The following is a 27,040-nucleotide window of genomic DNA, read 5'->3' as shown; positions in this document are numbered from 1 at the left end:
ATACAGCTGGCTGTCGGAAGAAACAGCCATGCGCAGATGTGCTCATGCTTTGTTGACACGTTTGTTGACACTTATTTTTTAATAAACAGCGCCACTTTGTGGACAAAACCTGAAACTGTAAGAATTACCACCGAGGTAAGTGGAGTTTCTAATAAACTGCAGTAAATCGAGAGAGACGAAGGTTAGGACACGTCGTGCAACGATGAGAGTAACGGTTAACGACTACGTAGAGGCTCGCGGGCCTTGCTTGCTAACGGATAATATGATGCTGTGCTGCTAGTCGGCTACTCAGCTAGCTAGCTAGCAGCAGCATGGAGAGCCAAGCTAGCTAAGTTACTGCGTTGAGACTGAAAACAGTAAACCAGCTTTATTTTAGCGTCCATGATAGCCGCCCAAAGAGTTGCGGCGGGCTTTTCTGTACTAGCTGTGGCCAAAGTGATGAGCTCCGTGGCGGGGACGTCATCATCCGAGCCTCCGGGGCTGCGTCCATCAGGAACGCAGAGGCTCCAGAGGCTGGTCGCGGTGCCCGGTTACAACCCGAGCCGAGTGAACGACCTGCTGCTCCTCCGGCCTGCAGATGGGCAAAGTCGGTGTGGTTCAGACGGAGAGCCGGCTGAAGATGGGAGTAGTAACACACATGTTGTGTTTTTCCATGGGGACATTCAGGTGAGTGGGGTGCAGGGTGGGAAATAAACCCCCAGTGGTTCCCAAACTGGGGTACAGGGGTCCGGGAGGGATGGCGGACTTGTTTAATTTCTCTGTTATTTAATTTTGTAGACGTTAGTACCAGGACAGGTTGTATTATAATGTCTCTTCACTCTCTCCACTGACATCTCCACACCTTCAAATGAGACAGGCAACTAAAATCTTCTCGGATTGGGGTTCTGGTCTGTTGTCTAAAGCAGGGGTTCCCAAACTTTTTCATATCAGGGACCCCCTAAAAATAACTACATTAAATCATTGACCCCATTTAATAAGATTTTGATTTTGTCCTATGGAACCCCATCCGAGAAGATTTTTGTTGTTAGATGTCACTTTGTGCAGAATTATTAAAGTGTATGCTTATATACTGTAGGTGAGGTGATGCCAACACGGTGAAGCCTTTGAGCAAAATAATCATCTTTATGCATACTCTCATTGTGCTAACTTCTAGGGAGTGAAATAGTAGTGAAATTAAACTATTGCACATTTTTTGGGGACCCCTGGACTATCCTAATGGACCCCACTTTGGGAACCACTGGTCTAAAACATATTGATTTGGGGGGTCTTGATGTGCAAAAGTTTGGGAACCCCTGAGTAAGTCTACCAGCCACTTTGACAGCCAAGCCATCATTTGGAGGTTCAGTTCTGTTATAAAAACCATAACCTGAGGTAGTGGCTTGTGGATTTTGGGGTTTACTGGCCAATTATGGCTTGTAAACAAAAAAGCTAGCTTCCTGCTGTGGTGCAATAGTCAGCTGTTTCTGGCATTTAAATAAGAATACAGATTGCAGTTTTTGAAAGTATATAATGTTTATGTGTAACTACCTGGAAGACACAGTTGAGCACTAAATGAGTCTTGTGACATGTCACATCTATAGGTTCAAGGACATGCCTTTCATGCTTTAATTGTAAAATCATGTTCATAAACATTTCACAACTTGTACTTGTTTTCACCATGTGATGCCTCACATGAGAGTCACAAAAGGTTATCAGCAGAGTAAGGGATACTTCACTGCACTGCCTCATACAAACTAGTCAGTAAATCAAAGGAATCACCTGCATGTTATTGTTTACATAGGAAATCCCCTTTGGCCTCTCTTGGATTAGATTGCTTGTTTCCCACTTGGGTAACTAAATATCTAGTTAATTCAAAACTCAAACAGAAATCAGTAAACAACATGATATGCTCCGAAGCGAAAAGTCTTCTTAGCATGAACTCTATTTGAGACAAGTCGTCTCGTCTTACCAATTATTAATATACACTATCACTTACTGTGTAACACAAAACTGCAGCTCAAACAAACGTCCAGCAGAGCAAATTAGAATAGGGGCAAGCCAAAGAGGAATTTTCCACTTATGAGGGGAGATATTTGACCCTATCAGACTTGGCTGCACTGAGCTATACTGACGTCAAGTTTATTTATAAAGCCCTTCATCACAAAGCATGTCTCAAACAACTTTACAGTGGACGAGCCTACATAGATCTAACTAATAAACAATCACAGAACAAAATGATGTAATACACTATGCAACAAAATAAGTCACAAGGAAGCAAAACAAAGCACAAGACACAAAATAGCATGTTGGAAAGACATAACAGGCCTACGCAGGATTTCTACATGTAAAACTACATACAGTATGTACCAGTCATTTAATAAAAAACAAAAATCTAATCAAGGGATAAGCACATTTTGCACACATTAACAGAGATTCAATGGTGATGCAATTTAGGATGTGCCTTGATTGTAGGCTTAATATCTGGGTATTATGGTTATTGTTTTTTTTATGCTGATAGGTTACATGTTTATATGTAAAACAGTACATTCTGTGCCTTTCTTTGTTTGAATGGAAGTAGTTTTCAATATGTGATGGGGTAAATTATTTTAATTTATACAAACCATCTGCTTTTCTAAATAGAATCAGCCCATGCCAAATTAATATTCTCAATAAAAAACACCCTAGGCTAGTAGAAGACATGAGATACCATCTTAAGCATGCAACATTTTGAAGCTTTTTCATGTCATTTGATGCCTTAAAATTCATACCAATACCACTAATCAGCACAATACCAGCAGGTGTCATGTATATATATTTTTGATGCCCAGCCTACATTAATTGAAACACTTGAGCATCACAGTTGCCATCCTAGCAACATTTGAAAATAAGGCCCAAGAGTGCAAGATGGATGCTGAGAAAAACTTTGATGCAGGATTTTCATGCTGATCTTCTAAAATATGGGGGATGGACTAATTGAAGCTAAATTTGTCTACTTTTTTCCATGTCATATTGTTTCTCATAGATTTTCTCAGAATGTGCTGATCTTGTTGGTTGCATCTGTTCTGGATGGGAGGTTTTGCTTAATGATTAAAAGAGGGGGCGGCTCCAGTTTCACTTCGAGCAGAGGAAGTGAATGCCTTCCCTTCCAGCAGCAGCTACTGTTTGAAGTGACCTTAAGAGCAAAGCACTTAAAGCAGACCTTGCTCAGGATGGGAGCAGTGCTGCACTTTTTGTTTTCCCCCGGAGACATGCGAGTGTGCGGGGCGGCTGGGAAACTGCTCCCACAGATCTGCCCAGCAGATGAACTGGACAACTCCCCAGAAAGTGTGTAACTGATTAAGTGTTTGAAGCAGAGTGTGTGCAGTTCACCTTCCCTGTTAAAATACTTTCAAATGTCTCTCCAGCTTGTGCCTAAACTGTAATTCCTGCTGCCAGATTATGACAAAGCTGTCTCGATGGCTTTTCTTTCTATTTTTAGTCAGCTGTTGGATCGCTCGCTAATCAGCCATAATAAATACGGAGGAGTAAGGAGATTAAACATCACTCACCAGTTTTACTTTCTAATTCCTTAGAGAAATTCAAAGACCACCCCCATTTATTACAAGAGGACTTGTCATTTCTATAGCACTCATTCCATCCATTCATTCCACTCATCTGCAATTCATTAGGCAGCTTTCCAAGGAAGTGTTAATATTCCCACAGTGTCCTGGTATTTCCCAGGAGATGTTGGTATGCGCAGGATGCTGTGAGTGTGATATTTCCATGGTAAATAAAGTGAATGAGGTCATTGTGTTCAACTCAGGGCCTGTTCAGGACCACACATTGTCACCAGACAGTCTGACAGGGAACTGAGAAGATGCTGATGATGGAACTAATTAAGTAGGTCACTCTTCCAAGGACGAGCGAGTTGGTGATATTTTTAGTTGGACTCTCACCGTGGCTATTAGCCTGAAAGGATATAGGGCACATTTTTTTGGTTTGGCACACTCATCGGGACTGACAAAGTGAAGCCTGAACTTGTCAGAACTTAAATCACATGGATAAATATTTTGTGTACCATTTTCCAAGTTGTCCCCCCTTTCAATTTAATTGTAGCAGCTTTATTGGCACAGTGAGATCATTCTGCCACAGCCAAACAATAGAACATATTGTATTACATCTAAACTTTAGGGTTAGGGTTTTCATTTTAGGGTTCCAACTTTTCACCATGAGGCAGTGAAATGTATTGTCCGTCCCGCCCTCCTCCCCCTGAGTTGGTCAAGTTCACATTCAACACTTATCACTCAGATTGATGAGCTTTCTGCTTTGAAATTGCATCTAGCCTGAGGCTGAGGTAACGGGCATCTGTAAAGCTGAGTAAGAAATTAGGCTACATTTTCTTTCAGGGGCATTTTGATCCTTTTCAGAGGCAATTTTATTATAAATATATATAAATTTCCATTGCATACTGGCCAATAAACACTCATTTTGTACCACTGAGATTTGTTGTATTTTAAATTGTAATATACCATCACATAAACAGAGTAACAAGCACAGAATTTTTTTGTACAGCTTCAGGCTGTGTGCTCAGTTGTTTTCTGATCAAAACCAAAATACATGACAATTCAAGTAAAAACCATGTAAACGGGGTGGCATGCAAAAAATTGTACTCTTAATATTCAGGGTCAGTTTTTGCCCTCTCATTTTCAGTGTCATTTTATTAACTTTCAAGTACATTTTCACCCTGAGCCCCTGTTACTTTCTGACCATGCTGTAAAACAACCATAGGCGTTGAAGAAACAGATGACAAGCACAGCCAATCTGCAATTTAAAAGAAAAAAAAGTCAAGCAATGCTGATGTTCACCTGTGTTTTAGGGTCTTGTCTGCTGCATGTTTAGCTTTGCTGTACTTTCTTTTCTCACTGCTTTCCACCATTATTGTTGTTGCTGTGACTTCCTTGCTCTGTATCTGCTAGCCCCACCTTGATATCCACAACCCAGACCACACCCACATCAAATGGTTTACGCCCCAAAACATCCTGAACATCACTGACAAGTCAACTTCAGGCAAAAGGGGGGATTTAGGCACGAATAGACTGGGTCACAGACTGATCATGTATAATATATCCCATTTATTTTTTGTTCTATTAATGTGAAAAACGTTGCATATCGCAGCTGTAAACAGTCTCTCCCTGTCTGTGTGTTGTGCAGAACTTCCAGGAGGAGATGTCTCTGCAGCCGGAGGGGGCCCAGTGGCTCTCCTGGAGTCTGGAGCAGGTGGCGCTCACCCTGGGCCGCCGCTTCCCCGACCGACACGTCTGGGTGGTCAGAGCCTCCCGCATGTATCTGCACAAGTTCAGCTGCTACCACAACTTTGTGGAGAGCAACCTGTTCGGAGCGCCGGAGCACGCGCCGTACTCGCCCGACTTTGGAGCGTTTCGCCACCTCAGGTTGCTTGGCCTCCCTTCCCGCTCTAATGAGTTTCTCTGGTGTAAAGTGAAATATGTGTCAGCTGAATCACCGCGGAGAATTTGATTGAACATTTGCATATCAGGCTGGTCTTGTGGTCCATCAGTAATAGGGGTAGGGGCTCGAAAGCATTTTATGGAATCTGAATCCAGTATCGAATCACATATCAAACCATTTTCAATAATTTGTTTAGGAAAAAAGGACTAAATTTCAAAAACATGGTACTTATTCATCGCCCTTGGGCACCCCCCCCTTGAATCGACAGGACTGTGCCGCAAATACTGCATTTTGCAGTAGTCTCGTTTAATTTCGAGAAGTAGCCTATGCCCACGCTTTTGAATGCTTGTGACGATCCACCATGTTGACACACAAACTGGGAAGTGGGGACTGGGGATGTAAGCGTATGACGACATTGGCAGGCGGGGGTTTTGATAAGAGGATTCGTTCAATTTGGGGATTAACGAATCTGGGTATTTTGCTAACGTGGAACCAGGTAACAGAACCCAACCCTAATCAATCAAGGCCACTCTAATCCTTGTTTTGGTTTTGTTTTGTTTTGTTTAGACTTAATTTAACCAGGTTAGCACACTTGTGATCAAATATCTGTTTTATAAGAGCGCTCTAGCTAAGACACTTTCAGCACATTTAGCTACAAATGAAAATACGCAAAAACATTTTAGAGAGAGAGAGACAGAGTCACAGTCCTAATAGGTTCACTCAGCAGAAGAGACTGTCAATATGACTTTAATTGTTGTAGTATGTGGTGTCACATAATAAATAACATTTCTGATTGCAGGGCCTTGCTGAGCCACGGCATGGAGCGAGCCAACCTACCAAACCCCCTCCTGCCAGCAGGCGGCGCTGACTCCATCCCCTCTGGATTCTCCCTGACGCTGGTGGGCTTCAGCAAAGGCTGCGTGGTCCTGAACCAGATGGTGTACGAGCTGGCCGGCGCCCGGGCCGACCCGCGGCTGTCGGCCTTCGTCGAACGCATCTCAGACATGTACTGGCTGGACGGCGGGCACCCGGGGGGCAGCGAGACCTGGGTGACAGACAAGCGGGTGCTGAAGGAGCTGGCTGCCAGCGGCGTGGCGATCCACGCCCACGTCACGCCTTACGAGGTGTGCGATCCCATGCGGGCCTGGGTCGGCCGCGAGCACGGACGCTTCGTCAAGACCCTGGAGGAGTTCGGCACCCGTCTGAACCAGAAGCTGCATTTTGCGGACGAGCCCGCCTCCATCGAGAACCACTTCAGGGTCATCAGGGAGTTTTGAGTTTGGCTCTCGCTCTCTGGCTGGTTTGGAGTGGTTGTTAGCACTGGGGATTTCAGACACAACGTACATAAGTCCAAAAGCTAAGCTGATTGGCTGGACTTAATTCAGCGCTTTAGATTTGTTATTTATTGAGAGTATAACTCCTGACCCGTGTCTCTTATTTGCTGGTCTTACCTCATTTTCCAGTGATTTAAGGGCTCAGAAGTTAGAGAGCGTGCGACAAATGCTGGAGTCTTCTTTCTTTTCTATTGCTAAATGCACTTAATGTGAGGTGGAATGGCCTGGAACAGAGTCTTATTTTAAGGTTTAATAATGATAACCTCCGATGGCCGCCTCTAGATTTACTTTAGGGTAAATGTAAACTTTTACATTTGACTCTGACTCTGCTCAAGCTTTGAGTTTCTGTGGAGCCAGTGATTTGAAAAGATCATGAAAATGAATCGATTTGTTTGTTGTTTTCCAATAGATCGGTTGGATTTTGCTTATGAGTGTAACATTACTTCAGTAATTTAAGTTCTCAGAATGTTTTATTGTTGGCCTATGTAACTGGCATATTTAAATTTTTGCCATGATTTTAAATTTAGTTAACAAATGTATCTAAAGCTGAAGCGGAGCAGCTTATTAGACTGTCTTTAAACCTGCACTAGCTTGACACTTGAATGTTTCAAGTACGTCGCACCTCACTGAGACGGCTGCTTGAATCTCTGAACTGATGCTACAGCATCAGGACCAGACTTCCTCAGTCAGATTGGCCTCTGAGTAGATTGAATCTTGATTGTATTCAAAAGTGTGGCTGTGACAAAAACACATCTAAACCAGTAACATGGTCAGAATGTAAAAAGAAGTTTGTCCTGTTGTCATTCCGTCAGTTTGATAGAGGGCTGGGCGATATATCGTAAAATATCGATATCGTGATATAAGACTAGATATCGTCTGGGATTTTGGTTATCGTAATATTGTGAAATAACTTCCATGCTTCTTCCTGGTCTTAAAGGCTGCATTACAGTAAACTTTTACTTATTATCCTGTTCTGGCTGAGTAAAATGAACAATGATCATATCCATATTACTTACTGATTACACATTACTGATTACTAATGATCATTACTCATTTTCAAAATTTTCTTGTGTGTAAATATCTTATGAAAGCACGAATACTCATCCCCAAAATATCGTCACATTATCGATATCGCGGTATTTGGTCTAAAATATTGTGATATTTGATTTTGTCAATATCGCCCAGCACTAGTTTGATCCTGATATTCTTGTCAACCAATATTCATTTGTCAGACTCCTCCCATTTCGATGCCTGCATTCAGCCACAAACGTCTACCAAGTCATATTGCTGCTGTCACGGAAAAACATTAGTGACATTTATATTTTTACTTGTTTTAACTGTTTACACAAGCTCTTATAGGTAGAGATAAATAATAGAAACCCTTTCAAAATCCATTATCTAAAAATATGCATGGTCATCAATCTGGCACTAGAGCTGTTATTATTATATGACTTATTTAACATATAAGGGTTGCAAGCTGTGCATTCTGTAGCAAATATTCACATACTTGCCAGGGATAAAAGTTAATAAAAGCTCAAAAGTGACTTGTTCCGATTTAGACAGCAGATGAACTGGCTGTGTGGCGCGCACGTGCAGCAGTGATGAGCGAGCATGTGTTTTATTATCTACGATGTATTCCAGTTGATGTGGTCTCTATGTAAGCTTACATAGCGTCTTTGCACTATCGCGATGGCTGTAACTCATTCTGCTGAATGTAACTTCATACCATTCCATTGATGTTTACTTGCTACGTGTTGTTATGCTGTTTCAAAGACCTGAGAGTCTCGCAGGTGTTGACAGACAAGATGAAGATGGTAATAATGATTATTTTTGCATAATTTTAAGGTTTTGCTAGTGCTTTCAGGTAATACAGTAGAGAAAAGGAGGTATAGTATTAGGTAGAACACATATTTACCAGGCAGTACATATTAGATTAGGTTTTCTGCAGCCAAAAAATGTGGATTGTGTTAAATCAGCTTTCTCTACACCTTATTGCTAATGAATACACTTTATAGAACCATGCTATTTTCTTCTATGAACAGTAAACTACCAATAGATAGGCTGCTTCATATGGAAACCTGCTAATTATTGGATTGCAGTTTCTTTCAGCTCTCTTGAATCAGCAGGTGGCAGTGTGGAAGAAGCAAAAAAAAAAAAAAAAAAAGGGAGAACTGAAGAGGAAATAAAGATCCAGTTCTACATTTCATAGACTCAGGACAACAAAAATATCACAAATGCACCATTACATATTTTCTACAATCTTTAATGGGCTTTTCGGTTTGCTTTGTGATGCCTAAATATTAGCCTGTGGTCGATCAAAATACAACACAGATTTAATCCTCTTTTTTTTTTTCTAAATCAACAATTTCAAATGCAATCAAAAGGCTCATACATTAAAAAAAAAATGTATAAAATGCAAAATAAACATACATCTCTTGAACAGTTATGTGCTTGTGCTTGTGACTGAGTTTGACTCAAATATATCCTTCAGTGTGTTACTGTGTTCAAGCAGGAGAAGGTCTAACAAGCAGGAATGTGGGGTGACATCAGACTCGCCTGACGTTCCTGGTGCTCCAGTTCTCGAGGATGACAGCATGACTGCAAATTAAGCACCTCTTGTCCAGACAATAGGCACACACACACACACACACACACACACACACACACACACACACACACACAGAGGCCACACAGTGATTGGCAGCTGAAAAACACTTAATTGGGTCAGCCGTACAAAAACAAAATCAACACCACGGCATGATCATGTTCAAGTGACGGACAGAACGATCCCCGGCAAACACGAGCCGCTCCGTCCGACCGATTCAAGCATTTCATCATCCTGCACAGTGACGAGGGGCGCGAGGTCCCGCAGGGCCGGCTGACATTTACAAGTCCGTCTTTACATGACATGAGCTGGCATGTCGAGTCTTAACAATCTTATTTTTCTTAGAGCAAGAGATTCTGACAATGAGAAGAGAGCTTCACTTGTTTCTGTACAATTAAACCTTTTCAAGAATTTCCCTCAAATCAAGTAACATCATCTTGGCTTGAAACACCTGTTGGGATTTTTTTAAATTTTTTTTAGAACAAACAACTATTTCTCACTTCTCATTTTCTTATAGCAAGAGGGAGTTTCTGGTGACAGAAAGAGAGAGCTTCACTTGTTTCTATACAATTAAACTTTTTCAAGGATTTTTCTCAATCAAGTAACATTTTGGCTTGAAACAAATGGAGTTATGTCTTATTTCAAGACACTGACACCGGCTGGGATTACTATTATTTATTTTTAGAACACCTAGAATTTCTCACTTGTTTTAGGAAAAAATAGTTCCTTATAGCAAGAGGGAGATTCTGGTGACGGGAAGTGACAGCTTTACTTACTTTCTATACAAATAAACTTTCAAGACTTCTCAAATCAACTGACATCATCTTGATATAAATTATCTTATTTCAAGACACCGTCACCTGTCTGGAGAAAATTCTTTAAACAAGCTTAAATGCAATTTCTCACTCGCTTTAAGAAAAACAGGACTTAAAAACTGCTGAATGAACCGACTTGTTAAGACGGACGTTGTTTTTAACAGCGTGGTGTTCCAGTTTTTGAGGATGACAGCATACGGATGAGAGCATGGCTGTGGCTGGAGACGCCCGGCTCCCACACAAAGACCATTGTACCAGCTGGTGACAGCGCTAGGAAAGCCTCGAGGACAACAACAACAAACACAATGTGGTCTTATTTGGTTTGGCACCTCGGAACAAAAAAGGGAATGTTTCACTGGAGGCTTGCGAGTAACAGCCGTCCGAGCGGCGACGCTGCGCCTCAGTGAGATGCTGCCACAAAGGTTTTTCATTAAAGTCCGTCCTGTCATACTCTGACAAAAGATACAGCGTTGCCTGTGAACCAACAGCCCCTCATTTCACATTATACAGTGTTTTTCTCCATCACACACCCATCTCTCTTCTAAAACATCTACTTTATAATGAAATCTATTCAAAGTCTTCCCTCTGTCTCATCTGCATCACCCGAAAACCTTTCGTTCCCACATTTCCTAATACTCAACTTCAGAACTTAATCGTTTTACCAGCATAAAACGTCTCTTTCCCGACTCCAAAACATCTCAAATTCCATCAAACCTGATACTCTATAAACTTCTCCACGACTAAAACCATCTGACTCATCTTCGCTCCAAATCCATCTGTAGTTTTACTTCCCAGTACCATTCAACAAACTATTCCTTGCTTTCACCATTCCAATTAATTGCAGCCAAACATGTCTATTTATTATTCATTACACTGTAACCAAACTGCATCATTTTTGTTTAAATAACACCCTAATCATCCTAAGTCGCCTGTCTCCCGCCGTAGTCTCAAAACCCCATTATAAGACACATGAGCACAGCATTTACATCAACATATAAAGTATGACTCCAGTACATAAATAATAGGCCTATAAAGAATTACATTAAGAAAATAAAACAAAGTGAGCAAATACAGGAAGGTAGAGAGTGACAGAGCATGTCCTGAGATGAGAACGACAGGAACACAGCGGACGGATCCATCAAACATGGAAATCAGTTGCCGTATTCCCAAAAAGCACACTTCATCATGACTTAGACTCATAACTAAGCTTTAGCTTTAAGGCACCCCCGACCAGAGAGGAGTAAAGTAGCTTTTAATGCTGAACAAATGAAAGCAGATTAGATGGCTTTAAGTGAGTGACTGAAGACACACGACGAGCCTCTCCAGAACACAGGAACAGATGGGATTTCATACACCGACTCCCGTTCCGGTTATCAGTTCAATACGCGTGTGTGCTTATTTAGTAAGTGCTAAAGTCACGTTTCTCTTCTGCTAGCGGACAAAGAGGAACTGACACAAGCTATGTGAGGAAATCCATTTGAGTAAGCATGGGTGTGGCGTGCGAACGACCGGGTGAGTCACCGCTTCTGAGCTGTTACAGTCTAAAGTTTCTATCTCACCGTGGAGGGCTAAACAGGAATGTCATGAACACCAGCATGACTTGTTGGCTCACTTAGTGTCATAAAATAAACTTGATGTCATTACATTTTCAAATGAGTCGTGTATGGTGTATGGTGAATCTTTGTCAATATGGTTTCAAATAATCTAGATATAAGATTAAACACTAGAACTCTTTCAATCCTTTGTAAGGGGAATACAATGAGGTTTCAAGTTATCAAAGGAGTTTTATCTAAAACTCTTATACAAGATTAAACCCTCAAGGGTTTTCATACAGGGGGAAAATTATGCTTTTTTTTCAGAATGCATGAAAGCTCGGGAAAGGCAACATGGTAAAATGAATGTAATATGTTTGTGTGTAATTCTACCCTACCGCTGGTTGTTTTGACAGAGGAAGCACAACTTTCGTCACGCAACAACAAGGACACAAAGTACAGTGAACAGTAATGTCGCAGGGAGTCAGAGATAAGGGTTACGACATGCACAGTGACATGCTTTACCAGCTTTGAGTGAAAAACAGTGGCCACAGAGGCAGGTGAGATAAACTATATAATCTGTACTGTTGCTTTAAATTTGTGTTATGATTTTGAAGTCCCAACATTCAGGGAATAAGAAATATACAACACAAAGAACACAAAACTTGGTCAGATAGTTGAAAACACTTCAAATCAAAACCCCCATTTCTGTTTTCCCATGATGCCACTGTCCAGCTGCCCTTAATTCGCTCTAACATGCAAATAAGGACATTATTATACTTCCTCAGTGCAGCAGTGCTTATCTAGATGTCATGCCACATATTTCTGTTGAAGCGAAACAGCAACAAAATACTAGCTGGGACCGATGATGACTAAGATCCCTTTTTAAAAAATTATTTCTGGCCTTTAGGCAGAGTATGAAATAGAAATTTCTTGACAAAGCCATTTCAAATGAAGAAGAGCAGTATTGCATAGATTTCCCTTGAGATACTCCACACTAGCCGTTTTCAATACGGGGGACAACTGAACACTCAACACGGTGTGGATTTAGACAGTACTTTGAAAATACCGGAGACAGCTCACAATAAAACGTATTAAATACTTTAGGTTAACACACTGCATTAACTGAGACGTACAAATTCCACACGTGTTTCAACAGTGATGAATCAGCGTTAGATCTCAAACTTTAGCTGGTTATCTTTGGTTTGAGTGGTCACTCCCGCATTTGACCGAGGAGTGGGACACAAACAAGACCTAAGTGCTCTCAGGCGGCGGACTGCTGGTTTTCTGGATGCATAAAACAATTAAAAGCTGTGAGGGAGGAGTGAGCTGGTTTCCCCCTTTTATTTTTCCTTTTTTAGAAGTCACCGTCCACAGCAGCGGGCGTCTCCTCGTCGAAGCGGAACTTTTTTGCTTGAGAGTGGGGCGACTCCAGGATGTTCTCCTTGTCTTCGGGGTCTTCGGGCGGGGCGCCCCACTTTGTGCCGCAGCTCCTCTCGCGGACGGGGCGGGGCGTGACGGGCTCCGGGCCCAGGTACAGCTGCCACAGCCAGGGGTGACTCATACAGTCTGCAGCGCTGGGCCTGTCCCTGCAGCCAAACAAGGTCAAACACTTAGCATCTAACCAGCCTGTAGGTCAAGTCAAGTCAAGTCAAGTCAAAATGTATTTGTATAGCACATTTAAAACAACCACAGCTGACCAAAGTGCTGAACAGGCTTAAAATACCAAAATAAATGAATATAAAAGTAAATAACACATAAGAATAAAAGAAAAACAATAAACATAATAATAATAGAAGAACACAGGTCACAGCTGGGGTCAATCCACTGTCAATCAAATCAATTCAAAGTGAAGTGAGACTACTTTCCACTCCTTATTATGTTATTTTGTTCAAGTTAGCATATGAACCTTTGTAAGAGAGGTTTGATAAAAGTTTGTGTCTTTCAGATTGGTTGAACTAATGGCCCCATTATCATAATATAGGATAACATAAAAAGCAGCAGGAAAACAAAGATTTATATTTTGGTCAAGAAGCAGAAATTAAGTAAGTAAGAAAGTAAACCAGGAAACCAGCCTTGCCAGCTTTTTCCCCACATAGATTACAAACTGTAAAGTCATCATTAAAGGGCAAAAACATTACAGGATGCAGCAGAAGTCAGAATGAGGAAGACTTATATCATGATCACTAAAGGAGGTGGTATGCTTGCTGCAGAAATTACTTTCAGCAGGTTTGTACGGACAAAAGGACACTTTTGCGGAAAAACAAAGCACTGCAAGTCAAATTCTTTGCACACCAGCCGCAACTATGTGACAGTCTGCAGATGGTCTAAAATATCACGTGTTTGGTTGTGTTGGTCACTTCATTCAAAATGAATCGCTTGACTTGAGACTCGGCTTTCTGAGCTCGTTAGAGGAAATCTGTACCTTTATGACCGATCAAATGGTTTCTAAATCCTCATATTCCTTCAGTTAACTTTATCGCTCTTTCACCACAGCCATTGCTGTTGTTTTGAGTTTTTATCACCGGTATTTCCGTTTTCAGTTACTGTTATCTCGTTAATCTTAATGCACCCCTACTGGTGTGGAGTGTAAATAAACCAACACCACAAATTTGTATGCGGTGGCGTGTTCGACTGTTTCTATTTCGGGCAAGTTCAAGGCACGTTGTTAGTATGCAGACAGCTTTAGTCTCACTCACTCAGGCACTTTGACCAGCAGCTTGCGGATGAAGTCCACAGCCAGCTCGGACACCCTGGAGAAAGCCTCCCTGCTGTAGTCCACATTGACCTGGGACACGTTCAGATACGTCTCCTGCTTGTCGTCCCCCGCGAACGGAGACTCACCCGTCACCAGCATGTAGGCTATAACTCCCACGCTCCTGAGGAACACACACACATGCATGCAAGACGCACTCAGAACACATGTAGTACACAGCCTGTGTGCTGGATACCAGAGGGAACACAGGAGGACTTTGAAGTCGTCACAAACGCTGAACTGTACTCTAAAATTAATTAACTGTCAGGTTTGCAAGGAAGGACTCACCATAGGTCAGTTGCTGTTGTGATTGGCTCGTAATTCAGGATCTCTGGGGCTAAATGAAGACATGGAAGAAAAAGTGAGTTATCTTTTAATACTGCCAGAACATTTCCCTTTTATTTCCCTTGTCATTTCATACATAATGTAGTTTTACAGCGCTCTACCATGTTGTGATCTGTTGTCAATTAAGTTCTGTCTGTGTCTTTGTTTGTCATCTTGATTTCTTTGTTTTTTTTATTGGTTGTTTCTTGGTGATTTCTTTTTATGAGCCACTTGCTTTTTAATCTCATCTGCACAAATTTCTGTCTATGTCATTGCATTTTATTACTGTGTTTATTTTTTTTTTTAAATCCCTTTGCTTGTATGTTTTATCACTGTACTAAACGAATTAAAGAACTGATTGGGTAATTTTACAGGATATGGCTGGAAGAAACAAAACTTACACAAGACAGGGCAAAGCTAGCTGGTGGTTTTGTAATAGTGCGGGGTGTATTTCCTGGCATGGATTAAACCCAATAATCCCTATGATTGATGGGAAAATTGTAATCACTACTGACTTTGTGTGAACACCTTCATCCCATGATGCATCTCTTCTGTGACAGCATTGCAGTCTTTGAGGATGACAATGTCCTTATCCACAAGTGGCTTGAAGAGCATAATGATGATGACGGTGGCAGCCATATGCCAAGGCCTTCTCCATAACCATAAACTACTGAAAATGTATGGGAGTGAATGTATGTGATGCCTTAAAATGGCATTTTCCATCATCATCATCATCATCATCACATCGGAGGGGCTTTACTGACTCTCACTGACCTTGCTCTCTAACAGATGAATGAACCAAAGCTGCTGTTGTCTTTATTTCGACCCTAACCTGACTGATGTCCGTGACTAATGAAAACGTTTTATAAGCATCACCTTACCCACGTATTCAGGCGTGCCAAGAATCTCTCGCAGCTCTCCCACCGCGCCCAGCCGACGTGCCAGGCCAAAGTCTACAATCTTTATATCGCCTGGAGGAGACGGGCTAGTCAGGAGAATGTTCTGGGGCTGGAAAAGACACAAAAACGAAGAAGAAACACAGGGTGAACATAAGAACCACATGTTTCCATATCAGAGTGGGGCTGTGAATTAGGCTGGGAAATTACCAACAGCCACTATGATAACTGCAACTTACTCTACATCTTTACCAGCCACTTTGACGGGTGGCAACCATCGTCTGGACTTTATTTTCTAATCTAAAAAACTATTTATCATCAGGTAAAAAAAAATGTGTGCCTTAACATGGGAATCCACCAGCCACTGCAGTCAGGTGACCAAACCTTTGTTTCCTGCCCTGGTGTCGATGTTAGAGGAGCGGTGTCACACTCACTCATGTTGCACAGGTGTGCTGTTAACAAGCTTTTCCCACTTTCTACTCGGCCACTTCTGCCCCGGGCTATGCACCTGTTTCTAGTGAGAGGGAAGCCTCGCCCAGGGGCTACAGTAAATATGGGTCTGTTAACACCTATAATCTTCACCCTGAGCTTAACTGTGTCGTGGGAAAAACAAATAGCGGTTTTAATTGCGAATTTTGCATTTACAAAGCCTATGGAAATACATGGCAATGCTGGTGAGCGCGCAGTTTTTGGTGGCGGTGAGAAAGTGAGCATGTCAAAATGGGGGCACTTAGGACTGTTTTCTTGGCTCCAGCTACATCTGTGTGTGTGTGTGTGTGTGTGTGTGTGTGTGTGTGTGTGTGTGTGTGTATAGACCTTGAGGTCCAGGTGCACCAGGCTGCTCTGGTGGAGGTAGTGGACTCCCTCCAGGGTTTGTCTGATCAGACGGGTGATCTGGGCCTCTGGCAGCAGCTCATCTGACACACAGTGGTCAAAGATCTCTCCACCCGCCGCACTGGGCAAACACATAAACACAAGCACACACACACATAAAGATTGATTATAAAACAGTTATCTATACAAATGTCAAAGGGCGGTGATACACCAGGCAAATTTTGTGGCACTGTAAAACGGTAAGATATCATTAATGAGGCAACGTGACCATCAACTCCCGTCCATTCCTTTAAAAAAAGATGTGAGCCTTCACATTTTACGCAAACAAATTATGTATAGGACTTGATAATCATTCTTCAAGAGGAATGCAAATGAATTCAGAAAACCAGATGACTGGCAATCTATACAAATCTATACAAATACCCATGACTCGTCCCGTCTGCTTCCTCAATATGTGTTCTTGTGTCCTCCATGACACATTTCACGTAATATCTAATATCACAAGTTCTAATATCACACGATTCTAAAACACAAGGACGGATAAAGATCCTGGAAGATTACTTGCCAACTGAGGATGTATCAGATGGTGACTTGGCCGACAAGAATAAAATAGGAAGCACTATGATTCACGGCAAGAACAACGCATCACGCCCAAACCCCGCTGTAGTACAGAAGCCGGCTGAAACAGCTGGGAAAATGAACAGCTGTGCGTCTTTACTGATCATCAAGCACACAGCCTTGTCTTGAACTGTAAAGTAGGGATGAACCGATGCCACTTTTTCAATGCCGATATCGATTACGAGTATGAAAGTTTAAGTATTGGCCGATACTGAGTACCGATCCGATCCTTTACTTTTACTGAACAGTGCAGGCTTACTTCCTTAGTTTGGGGTCAATGGACAAAATTATTGAGATAAAATCCTTGTTTTTCCCACTGTTTGAGAAATACAGGCTTCTATGTGCCACAAATGCATAAAATCAAGACAGTTTGCTTTATTTCTTACATGTTACTCATGGCTTTCGGTATCAGATTTTAGTCTTGGGTAAAATCTCCGATACCGATATTCCATTTAACCTGGTATCGGCCCCGATACCGATACCAGTATCGGTATCGGTGCATCCCTACTGTAAAGATGCTTTTACTGAGCACACGTCAAAAGCCTAGATTGTAAATATAATTTCCAGTTCCCAGTAACAAGGAAACAAGACAAATTTATTTGTACAGGAACAACAGCAGAGTTGATCCTGTATGATTAAGGCAACAATGTTGTTCCACTGCCCTATCACTGACGTAAAACTGCGCACAGTGCGACAAGTGCATCTTGTTTTATTACACTTCAGGTTTATCAAGTTTCTAATTTGGCATTTCCCATTGGTGTTTTCCAGGCTGTCTTTGCTCTCAGGGAGGGACTAAGCCATCTCCGAGTCTCATTGTAGCAGACAGAGAGGGTGGAAACCTTTCTGCTGAGGGCCGGCCTGCCGAATACACAACAAGTGCTGAGGGTGCGGTTGGAAAATCACCACAATTCACCTTAAGACAGTCATGTGGATTCCTTATTCCCAATCTATGTTTCACATCAAGTTTCTGTTTTGACAATACAGAGCAGTGAAGTTTAAGGGCAATAAGACTGAAAGATAAAAGATCAGCAATATGCGAGACAAGGGAGGCCAATTCATTTAAAAAACATGATTAATCATGACAGGTCTACACATTACAACATGCTTAATTCAACAGAAATGAAATGACATCAATGAAAACAAAATCCGGTGATGCTGCTTTTACTAATTATGCTCCCAGTTACTGGAATAAACTTCCAGATGTCCTGAGATGTGACCATCTCTTTTAAAAGTAGGCTCAAAATATTATTTTTCTCTGTGGCCTTTTGCTAAATCATCTGTATGTAGATGTAACAAGTGTTATTATTTTTATTATTATATCTATGTTTTATTATTATCCATACTTACCTATTTTATCTTTCTTTCTTTTTCATTTTATGAGTTGAGTCATAATGAGTCATTTTGCCTGACAAACTGTATTTTTAGTGTTTTATGTGAAGCACACTGAATTTGCCTTGTGCATGAAATGTGTTATATAAATAAAGTTTGCCTTGCCTTGCCTTCAACAGAGGTAGATTGTGAGATTACAGTTATTCTACGGCATCATCATATGGGACCATATGTTCAGTAGAGTCATGTACAACTGGAGCTCAAAATGTAATTTAGTATACATGAGGATTTTAGTCTTGAAATAAATCCTGATAAATCTGACAGTAAGAATGACCTCTCTGGCGTTACATTATCAGAGTGAGTGGCGGTAGTGTAGACTGTAGAGACTGGAGACGTGCGATTGTAACCAGAGGTGCCCTTGAACAACGCCTTTAAGCTCAACTGGCGCCAGTGAAGCTGCCAACAGTTGATAAGTACAGTTGGCAGATCTGCAGAGTGAATGTGTGCAACTGTATGAATGTGAAGCAGGGCATTGCTGAAAAAGATTATGTACGCCCAGCAAAAAACGTTGCGTAGAGCAGTGATTCTCAACCTTTTTCATATCAAGGACCCCTAATTTAGTCCACATTAGGGCCACGGACCCACAGAGATTTTGTCTCTCTGACCCAAATCTGAGAATATTTTTAGATATGATTTTGTCCAGAATTCCAAGACTGTATTGTGGGTAGAGAGATAACACTGAAACTATGATCAAAATAGTCATTCTTCTACATTCTCTAATTGTGTTAACTTCTAGTAAATTACATAATGGTGAAGTTTAACAATTCATCAATTTGCTGGGGACCCCCTGGAACCCTCACAAGGATCTCTGGTGGCAGATAGTCAAGAGATAAAAGAGCATGTTACTGGCTCTGTTGTGAACTCACTATTCCAGTATTAGGACGATGTCATGGTCGGTCTCGTAGGCGGCGTGCAGGTTGACCACGCGGGTGTTGTTGCGGGCTGTCTCCAGGACGGCCATCTCATGAACCACTTCTGCCCGGCAGTCGCGACCCCGCCGCCTCTTCCGCAGGAACTTGGCAGCAAACGCTTTCCCTGTGGCTTTTTCTACACAGCGCTTCACCACAGCAAACTTTCCCCTAGGAGAGAGAGACAGAGAGAGAGAGAGAGAGAGAGAGAGAGAGAGAGAGGACAGATGGTTAAAGTTGTGCCCTGGAGGAAACAGACAAAGTATGATGATGTTAGTGAGGTCTAGCAATTTTCAGGATGCATCAATGCCGATTTAAAGTACTGAACTTGAGGTATTGGCTGACACCAAGTATTAGGAATCAGATACATGAATTTTACTGAACAATAAAGACTTAAGACGATTAGTTTGGAGTCCTTGGACAAAACTATTCCAGATTTAATTCATTTATCTCGGAAAATCTAACATCCTCAAAACCAAGTTACATTATTTGGATTTCTGACATTACTCATGGTACATTACTCTTATTGGATTGTACTAGGGGGACAATTCTGCAATACAAATACCATATTTTAACCTGGTATCTGCCAGATATCCAACACCAGTATCAGTGTATTACTACATTAGAGACTGGATATAATCAAAATAAAGGCATTGGAAGCACCTTACTTGTGCAACGTCAAAATATTTATTAAAGCTTCTTAAAAAAGCTAATTCAACGTCGAATATTTTGAAGGTGCTTCCAATCCATTTATTTTAATTATATCCTGTGCCACTTTAGAAACCCCTTTTTCCCCCCACTGTTTTTCAACATGAATACATTAGAGACTGGAAAGATACAAGCTAGGCCGAACCATTAGGAATGATCTAAGCGCCATAATTCATCATGGCTGATGAACCTGAGGAGCAACAATCCAGCTGTACAGTGTATCTGGACCATCCACTTGACTCATGACACATTTTTATTCATTACATTCAGTAACTTTCCAAAACAAATGGCTAAGCTTATCTCCTCCACTGCGACTGAACACAAAGGTGCCGTGGCTGGCAGGTAAGCAAACAAACCTTCATTACACATTAAACAAATGGTCCTGAGAGCCAGACCTACATTCCCCTTACTAGGCAATGCTAAACCTTTGGGCATTCAGCTGACATTTAGCAGATGTGCTTACCCAGAGTGCCTTGCAACGACTGCAACGGTAGAATAAGTTTCAAATCCAAAATCACCATCTCTACATGTAACCAAGTGTAAGGACTGTGAGGGTCAGAGCCATAACGCCCTGACAATATCCTTGTGACTCTACAACAGTCAGGTGAGAAAGAAGTGTTAGAGAAAGAAATAAAAGAATAGTAATAGGGGATTTTTTTCTTACAGTTACAAGTCACTGTCTAAATAAATTTGATTCTTATGTACACAGGTACTTGCAGATTTTAGAAAGCTAAATTCAACACTTAAAAAAAAATAATAATAATAATAAAAAAACGCCTATTTCTGATAGTTAATGAAAGTTGTGAAACTGTAAATGGGCAGAATAGCAAAAAAGGCAACAGAAATTAGTTTTAAAGGGACATGAGGTCCAGTTGTGTTTAGCAAAGCAGATATGATGCATGTTGTACAACTAACCCTGTTCTGTATTAGCCTAAGAGTGGACATGCAGCGCAAAGAAGCCATGGTGAAAAAATATGACCTCTACTAACTGGATTTAAGACATTTTAATACTTTTTAATGCCTTAAATTTAGATAACTTATTTTAAGACTTTTTCTGACTTTTCAAGGACTCACAGATACCCTGTATGTACCATTTGGATCCTCTGGGTGTAGGCTATTTAAAATGTACACTACTGCAAAGTCCTTAAAAGGTCAGATGTGAGGTGGTAAATTTGTGGCCTAACATTTGTTTACTGCCCTTGTCACATTCTTGAAAAATATTGCAATTCAAAACTTCCTGTTTTGGCATCTCACACACACAAACAGCTGATCGATGCTGAGAGAGCGAGGGGTTAAAATGGAAGTAGCCCGTGTTATTTCCTCTTTCTCAGAAGCTGAACTCAAGTCTGGTTTCCACATGCACTTGTTTCCTTCCTCCTGGTTTGAAAGCAGAATGGGGGCAGGGGGTTAGATTCATGAGGTGTAGCGTACAGTAGGGCAACAGATGATGGGATTTGAACACACGCAAATACAAACACACATTACTTCAATCACACTTCAAAGATGTTCAGCAAAGATGAACATCTTCCACCATCAGTTCAGCAGTTGCATTGGTTCAGAGTGACTGACACTTGATTACGGTCTTGTCCAACACTGTCTTCAAGAAAGCTTACAGTCCAGATCAGAGTTAATGTAGTTAGCATTAGTGCATTTACTTACTTCATCTTTGTTATAGACTATGACCATATATAGAAATTAATAACGCTAAAAAGCCGGGTAGGTAATACTGTAACGGGTTAGATAAAGGAAAGAAAGAAGTTATTCTTTGCCAATAAGGAGATTCAGTCCTCCTATAAAAGTTCATAGCTTCTACAGGTAGTGCATGACAGTTATTCAATTTTCTTCCTACATTGGAGCACAGACCCCTATATGATAAGATTTAGTCCCAAGAAATGTAATCTGTGATGGTTGTTAGATATGGCTTCTCACAGATTTACATGACTGTCTAATACTGTATGTGGGGATCTATTAGAGGGGACTGTGAAACCTACAGTATGAACAAAATAACCATCCATATAATTTAATTTTCTAATTGTACCAACTTCTAGAGAGTAAAATAATAGTGAAGTCAAACTATTCCTCATTTCAGGGTGTCTGCAAGTTTCATTAAGTTACATTTAAGACTTTTTAATGCCAGTTAGAATGAAATATAACACCAATTTTGCTACTGAAGTAGACGTGAAAACGAAAACAACTGTAGACCTATGAGAATAGCTCACCATGACGCCACAACATTAGGATTTCAGCCCTCTCAAACTGAATTTAAGACATAAAATGAGGCCTTGTGTTTAGATAATATGACTCAAGACATCTCAAAACCTTTTCAGCACTGCAGACAGATATCTCTCAGTTTGCTGGGGATCCCCTGGAGCCCCCTCAAGCACCCCTGGTAGTCCCCGGACCATGTTTAGCAAGCATGAAACTACTGTAGCTGTTAGACTCACCTGCCCAACTCGCCGGTGATTTCATACACACTCTCCATCGGCTCCGTGTTGATCAGGGTTTGAATTTCCCCGAGCAGCCCCGCACTGAGCCCGCTGCGGCTGTCCAACCGCCTCCGGGACATCATCCTTCCTTCAGTATCAGTCCTGCGGCCAGCTATCCAGCTAGATAACGCACTAAACGTTCAATACTTGAGAGATGACAGTTATGACTAGCTAAGTTAGTAACGTAAACATAGCCGGGTTTACGTTAGTTACATGGTAATGTTTGCTAGCATGCTATCGTTGTCGTTACCTCCCCAGTTTAGCTCAACTGTCGCTAAGTACGTTAGCTCGATGGTCAATGCCGCTCGTTCAAAAGTGTGTTTAACCGATTTCTTCAGCTCAGATACGGTAAAAGTAGCTACTTTAGAAACTATGTCCAAGCGAGTCCAGTGAGCAAACGAACCAAACTGTTGTTACGGACGGTCCTTGGATAGCTTAGTAACTTTAACTAGAGACTTTCGATCATTTTCACATCCTTCTGTTTGACACTTTCTCGACACGTCACGGTATGGCGCATGCGCACTGTAGTCAGATGAGATATAAAAAAAAAAAAACACATGCCCGAGTTTATCTTTGAAATGTGCACACTGCAGCAGATATATAGGCTGTAGGCTATGTCTTCCATAATAGTTTTTCATAGAGTATGATAGAGTATGAAGACAGCTAAATCTGCCTATTTTGCACAGGCAAAGCCATTAACATCTGGCAAAGCATCTGGAAGATCTGGTAGTTCAAAACCTGCTTGACCCACTTCCAAAGCTGGCCTTACACCTTCTATAAATTCAGTTATTTGCACATCCATGGGGTCCAAAGCTCGTGTAAAAGATAAACAAGAATCATGTATCATTAATCAAAATTTGCCATTTGTTCTCTTTTATTACAATCATTGGGGTGAAATGGAGACATACGTACAGGAGCTTTGCATAGAGTGGAGTTCTGAAAACTGGAGCCCAGTCCTGTCAGAAATGGATTGGGCAAGGTGAGTGGTGCACTTTGTCCTCATTTGGACGAGGAGCAAGCAATCAATCTTATCAGACAAGTCTTTTGCAGCAGAGAAGCCTCAGTATGGAAAATGTCTTATTGGCCAAATGGTTTATATCCTAATGTGAAGGATTGTTGCCCATGCCACAAAATTGCCCCTCAAGCAGACATGAGGTGATGTAAGGATGTGGCAGAAGCCAGGGGACGTGTTTGTTAGACTGAAATTGAGAACAGGCCTAATGGTTGACTATGCAAGCCCCAAACCTTTGGTACATTCGGTGCAAAATATATATTTATACACACAACAGGACAGACATACATGTACAATTATATACAAAGATAGAGACGAACAGGACCGCACACATGGTACACGTACAGGTGCTCTCACTTTCGCGAAATCAAAACAGCCCTATTGATTCTGTGTCTCCATGAACAATGAACCATGACCTCCGACCTATTACTAAGATAGGCAGACACGCACATGTGAAAGTAACAATAACACTTTTTTTTGGAGCATGCTGCCGAGACACTTTCCATTACACTGTCATAGAGAGAACACACTGCTGCTGTCATACACATTTTCCATTTCCCAGAGCCAAATCCTACTGACACAAGCACCTGCAGTTAATCCCTACACCTTGTTCCCATGAAGTTAACCCTCGACATATGACAGTGGCAGGTAAGCATAAGGCCGCACGCCTCAAGTGAGCGCCACAACCAATGTGACACAACTTACCCAGCTCCCTCGCCCCTTCTCTGAATGGATAGCAATATCCTCATGCAAAAAAAGCTAGTAAGGACAGTGTGTTGCACTATTTCAGCATGCAATATCGAGCTATAACACAACGCCATCTAGGGGTTTCTGGCTCGGCGCAGCTCACAGAGCCGACCGACAAGATCCCGCATGCAGTATTGGGCCGGGGCTGGGATACGAAGGCTGCCTCCACAACGCATCACCTGTGGGGCTCTCTAGCACTATTCCAGCCCCTGTGGTCTAGCTCCAATAGGACTCTGTACAGTAGTTGTAATCTTGCATGCACCCCATAGAAACTGAGTGTGTGTGTTTGTTTGTGTGTGTGTTTGTAGGAAACTGTGTGAGAGACGGGAGTGAGAGGGTCCTTTGGGTTCAGGTTTATGCACTAAAAAGTCTGAGAAGTGTTTTATCACATGCTTTCGAGACAAAACTACAGTCTGGCATGGACATGTATGCCCTGAAGGACTCATGTACTAATATACAATATTCATACATCCCTAAGGGCCAGTGTTTGTTCCTGACAACATCATCACACCTGGTCAGGTCATTCAGTAAGGAGAAAACCACTGTCCCTCTTGCCTTAAATGTACTATGGTAATGATAATATCACATCGTGCTGCCACCTTGTGTTCATGTCTTGGATCTGTTTTGGAAATTTAAGCAGTGGCTCCAAAAGTTTGGCCATCTTTTGTTCTTTTTTTTAGGGATGCACCAATATGTTTTTCTAGGCCGATATCCAATATTTTCCCACCCATATTGGCCGATACTGATATGCATTTTTGTAAGAATCTCAGTACAAATGCAGGTGTAAAACAGGTTAAGCTTTTCAAACATGCCTATCTTAAGGATTTGAAACAAAAGACAATGTTACTTTTATTCTGTCGCTAATTTGACAGTTTTATTAAGTGACACACTCCTAGAAAAAAAGGTCACAAAAATGCCAATTCCACAATCGGACAGATATCGTCAGTAAAAATAATATCGATCCTATACCGATATTGCTTTTTAAAGCTGATATCGACCCAATCTGATGATATATCGGTGCATCCCTATCTTTTTTTGCTTTGTGGAACATGGACCCGGTCAAATTTTTACGACCGAATTATCAAAAAAGCTTCTCCGATGAAATTTCACTTTGTGGTCAAGACAGCCTAAGAGGCACTAATAAAACCCCACCAGTGTGTATTTGGGTGACACCAGCTAACAAGGCCTAATCCGGTGCCACTCACAAGTCGAGCGCCTCCACCTCCACGCTCCTCCAGCAGCCGTCAGACTTGATTTCCTTCGCCCCGCTTCCTGGTTGAGGAGCTCCGCGTTTCCTCTTCGGCCCCCGAAGGCCGGGAGACTCTCCTCCGGGCCGAACGGAGGCGCGCGAGGTTCATACATTCAGTCACTGATTTTGATACATTCATCACTTTCACTGGATGGGATTACATCAGTGAGAGGGACCTAGTGTGTCATACTTAATGTGCGTACGTTATCCATGTGTGTGTGTGTGAGAAAGTGCATCTATTCTTATGATAAACAGTGTGGAACAGGCTGAAAGACAGCGAGTGAAGTGTGTCAGTAAATGTATTTGTATATCGGAGTCTGTTACAGTGTGAGAAAGTGCATGTAAAGGATTCAGGGTAACTGTGATGAGGATGATGTGTGTGTGTTTGAGTGTGTGTGTGTGTGTGTGTGTGGTGTCGGTTTTCCTTGTAGAGTATATGGGAAGATAGGGCTGCATTTCTCGGATGTGTCATTGCCTTGGACGCCCCTGTAAGAGCTCTGATGTCGCAACATTGAAGGTAACAGTCCTGACCAGAACCTGCTGTCATTAACGGAACCGCAATAGGTCAACGACATTGTCCATAAATGTGTCATTGATGATTTGTAACTCATTTTCCAGCTCATCCTGGAATTGATATAGTGAAAACAAATGTATTTCAGTCTTAGAACAATTGGTTTTATGCAGTTTGTGTATGTATGTGTATGTATGTGTGTGTGTGTGTGCATACCAGTGTTTCCCCATTCACACGGAAACATCCAATTGAAATTCTAAATTTTCGGAAGTCTTTCCACGCTGCCAAAAAAAAACAAATCCGGGGGAAACACTGGTGTGCATCGTCAATAAAAACAAACTGTTGTGTGTGTGTGTGTTTTATGCGAAGGTGTTAGTCCGTGTGTATTATAGTTTATAACACTGCAGCCCCAGAGTAGAAATGACACAGTTTAGAGGTCCAGAGAGGGGGAAGGGACTCTAGGAGGAGGCGTAGGGGTTTTTGAGCAGCTGTCTCTGGGTGTGAGGTGCAGGTTGGAAAATCCAGTAACCAAGGCCATTAACTGAAGAGATAAAGCACACGTGTGGCTCGATGAACAAAGTGTACGGTGAAAACAAGGGAGAGAAAGTGTACAGTTCTTAAAACCGTTTTTTTTTTTCCCCGATTCTCCACCCTTCTTCCTCCGTCGATGTCCGTGACAGAAAGGCGGGGAGTCGGGAGGGAAGCCTGTGTGTTTCGTGTGATGGAAAGCCAGTCGCAACCAGATGTAAAAACGGCGGAGTTCTCCACAAAGGTTAGGTGCCTTTTTTCGGGCGTATTGTTTTGTGTCTTTGAGTCTCTCTCCTCGGTGAAAATGGTGGCTTTCCGGTTGGTTCTCTCTCCAGCGTTGCTCCTGGGTTCCAGCTGTGTTCAGG

At 41.8% G+C, this 27,040-nt stretch overlaps 2 protein-coding genes across 2 annotated transcripts; one reads left to right on the top strand and one right to left on the bottom strand.

Annotated features, from left to right (window-relative positions):
• The first annotated feature begins 114 nt into the window (after positions 1-114).
• Positions 115-7,639, top strand: c10h2orf69 (chromosome 10 C2orf69 homolog). Its single transcript, XM_071918297.2, has 3 exons — positions 115-666; positions 5,170-5,408; positions 6,224-7,639. The coding sequence occupies exons 1-3, from the start codon at positions 382-384 to the stop codon at positions 6,699-6,701; spliced, it is 1,002 nt and encodes a 333-aa protein (XP_071774398.1). The 5' UTR covers positions 115-381; the 3' UTR covers positions 6,702-7,639.
• A 1,366-nt stretch (positions 7,640-9,005) lies between these two features.
• stk17b (serine/threonine kinase 17b (apoptosis-inducing)) lies at positions 9,006-23,127 on the bottom strand. The gene is made up of 7 exons (XM_071918285.2): positions 22,587-23,127; positions 19,393-19,605; positions 16,502-16,640; positions 15,671-15,797; positions 14,754-14,802; positions 14,410-14,589; positions 9,006-13,299 (listed from the first exon to the last, which is right to left on the bottom strand). Exons 1-7 carry the CDS (start codon positions 22,709-22,711, stop codon positions 13,068-13,070), a joined length of 1,065 nt encoding a protein of 354 aa, XP_071774386.1. The 5' UTR covers positions 22,712-23,127; the 3' UTR covers positions 9,006-13,067.
• Positions 23,128-27,040: the final 3,913 nt, after the last annotated feature.

This window comes from Centroberyx gerrardi, chromosome 10 (assembly GCF_048128805.1).
Source record: "Centroberyx gerrardi isolate f3 chromosome 10, fCenGer3.hap1.cur.20231027, whole genome shotgun sequence".
Classification (NCBI taxonomy): Eukaryota; Metazoa; Chordata; class Actinopteri; order Beryciformes; family Berycidae; genus Centroberyx; species Centroberyx gerrardi.
Note: the sequence above shows the minus strand (reverse complement) of the source record. Positions and strands in the feature narration are given on the sequence as shown.

Coding starts and splice junctions, on each gene's coding strand:
- stk17b (XM_071918285.2), bottom strand. CDS start 22,711: ATGATGTCCCGGAGGCGGTTGGACAGCCGCAGCGGGCTCAGTGCGGGG. Junction 19,606..22,586: donor ATCACCGGCGAGTTGGGCAG/GTGAGTCTAACA, acceptor TCTCTCTCCTAG/GGGAAAGTTTGCTGTGGTGA. Junction 14,803..15,670: donor TGGCACGCCTGAATACGTGG/GTAAGGTGATGC, acceptor GTCTTCATTTAG/CCCCAGAGATCCTGAATTAC.
- c10h2orf69 (XM_071918297.2), top strand. CDS start 382: ATGATAGCCGCCCAAAGAGTTGCGGCGGGCTTTTCTGTACTAGCTGTG. Junction 667..5,169: donor TTTTCCATGGGGACATTCAG/GTGAGTGGGGTG, acceptor TGTGTTGTGCAG/AACTTCCAGGAGGAGATGTC. Junction 5,409..6,223: donor GGAGCGTTTCGCCACCTCAG/GTTGCTTGGCCT, acceptor TTCTGATTGCAG/GGCCTTGCTGAGCCACGGCA.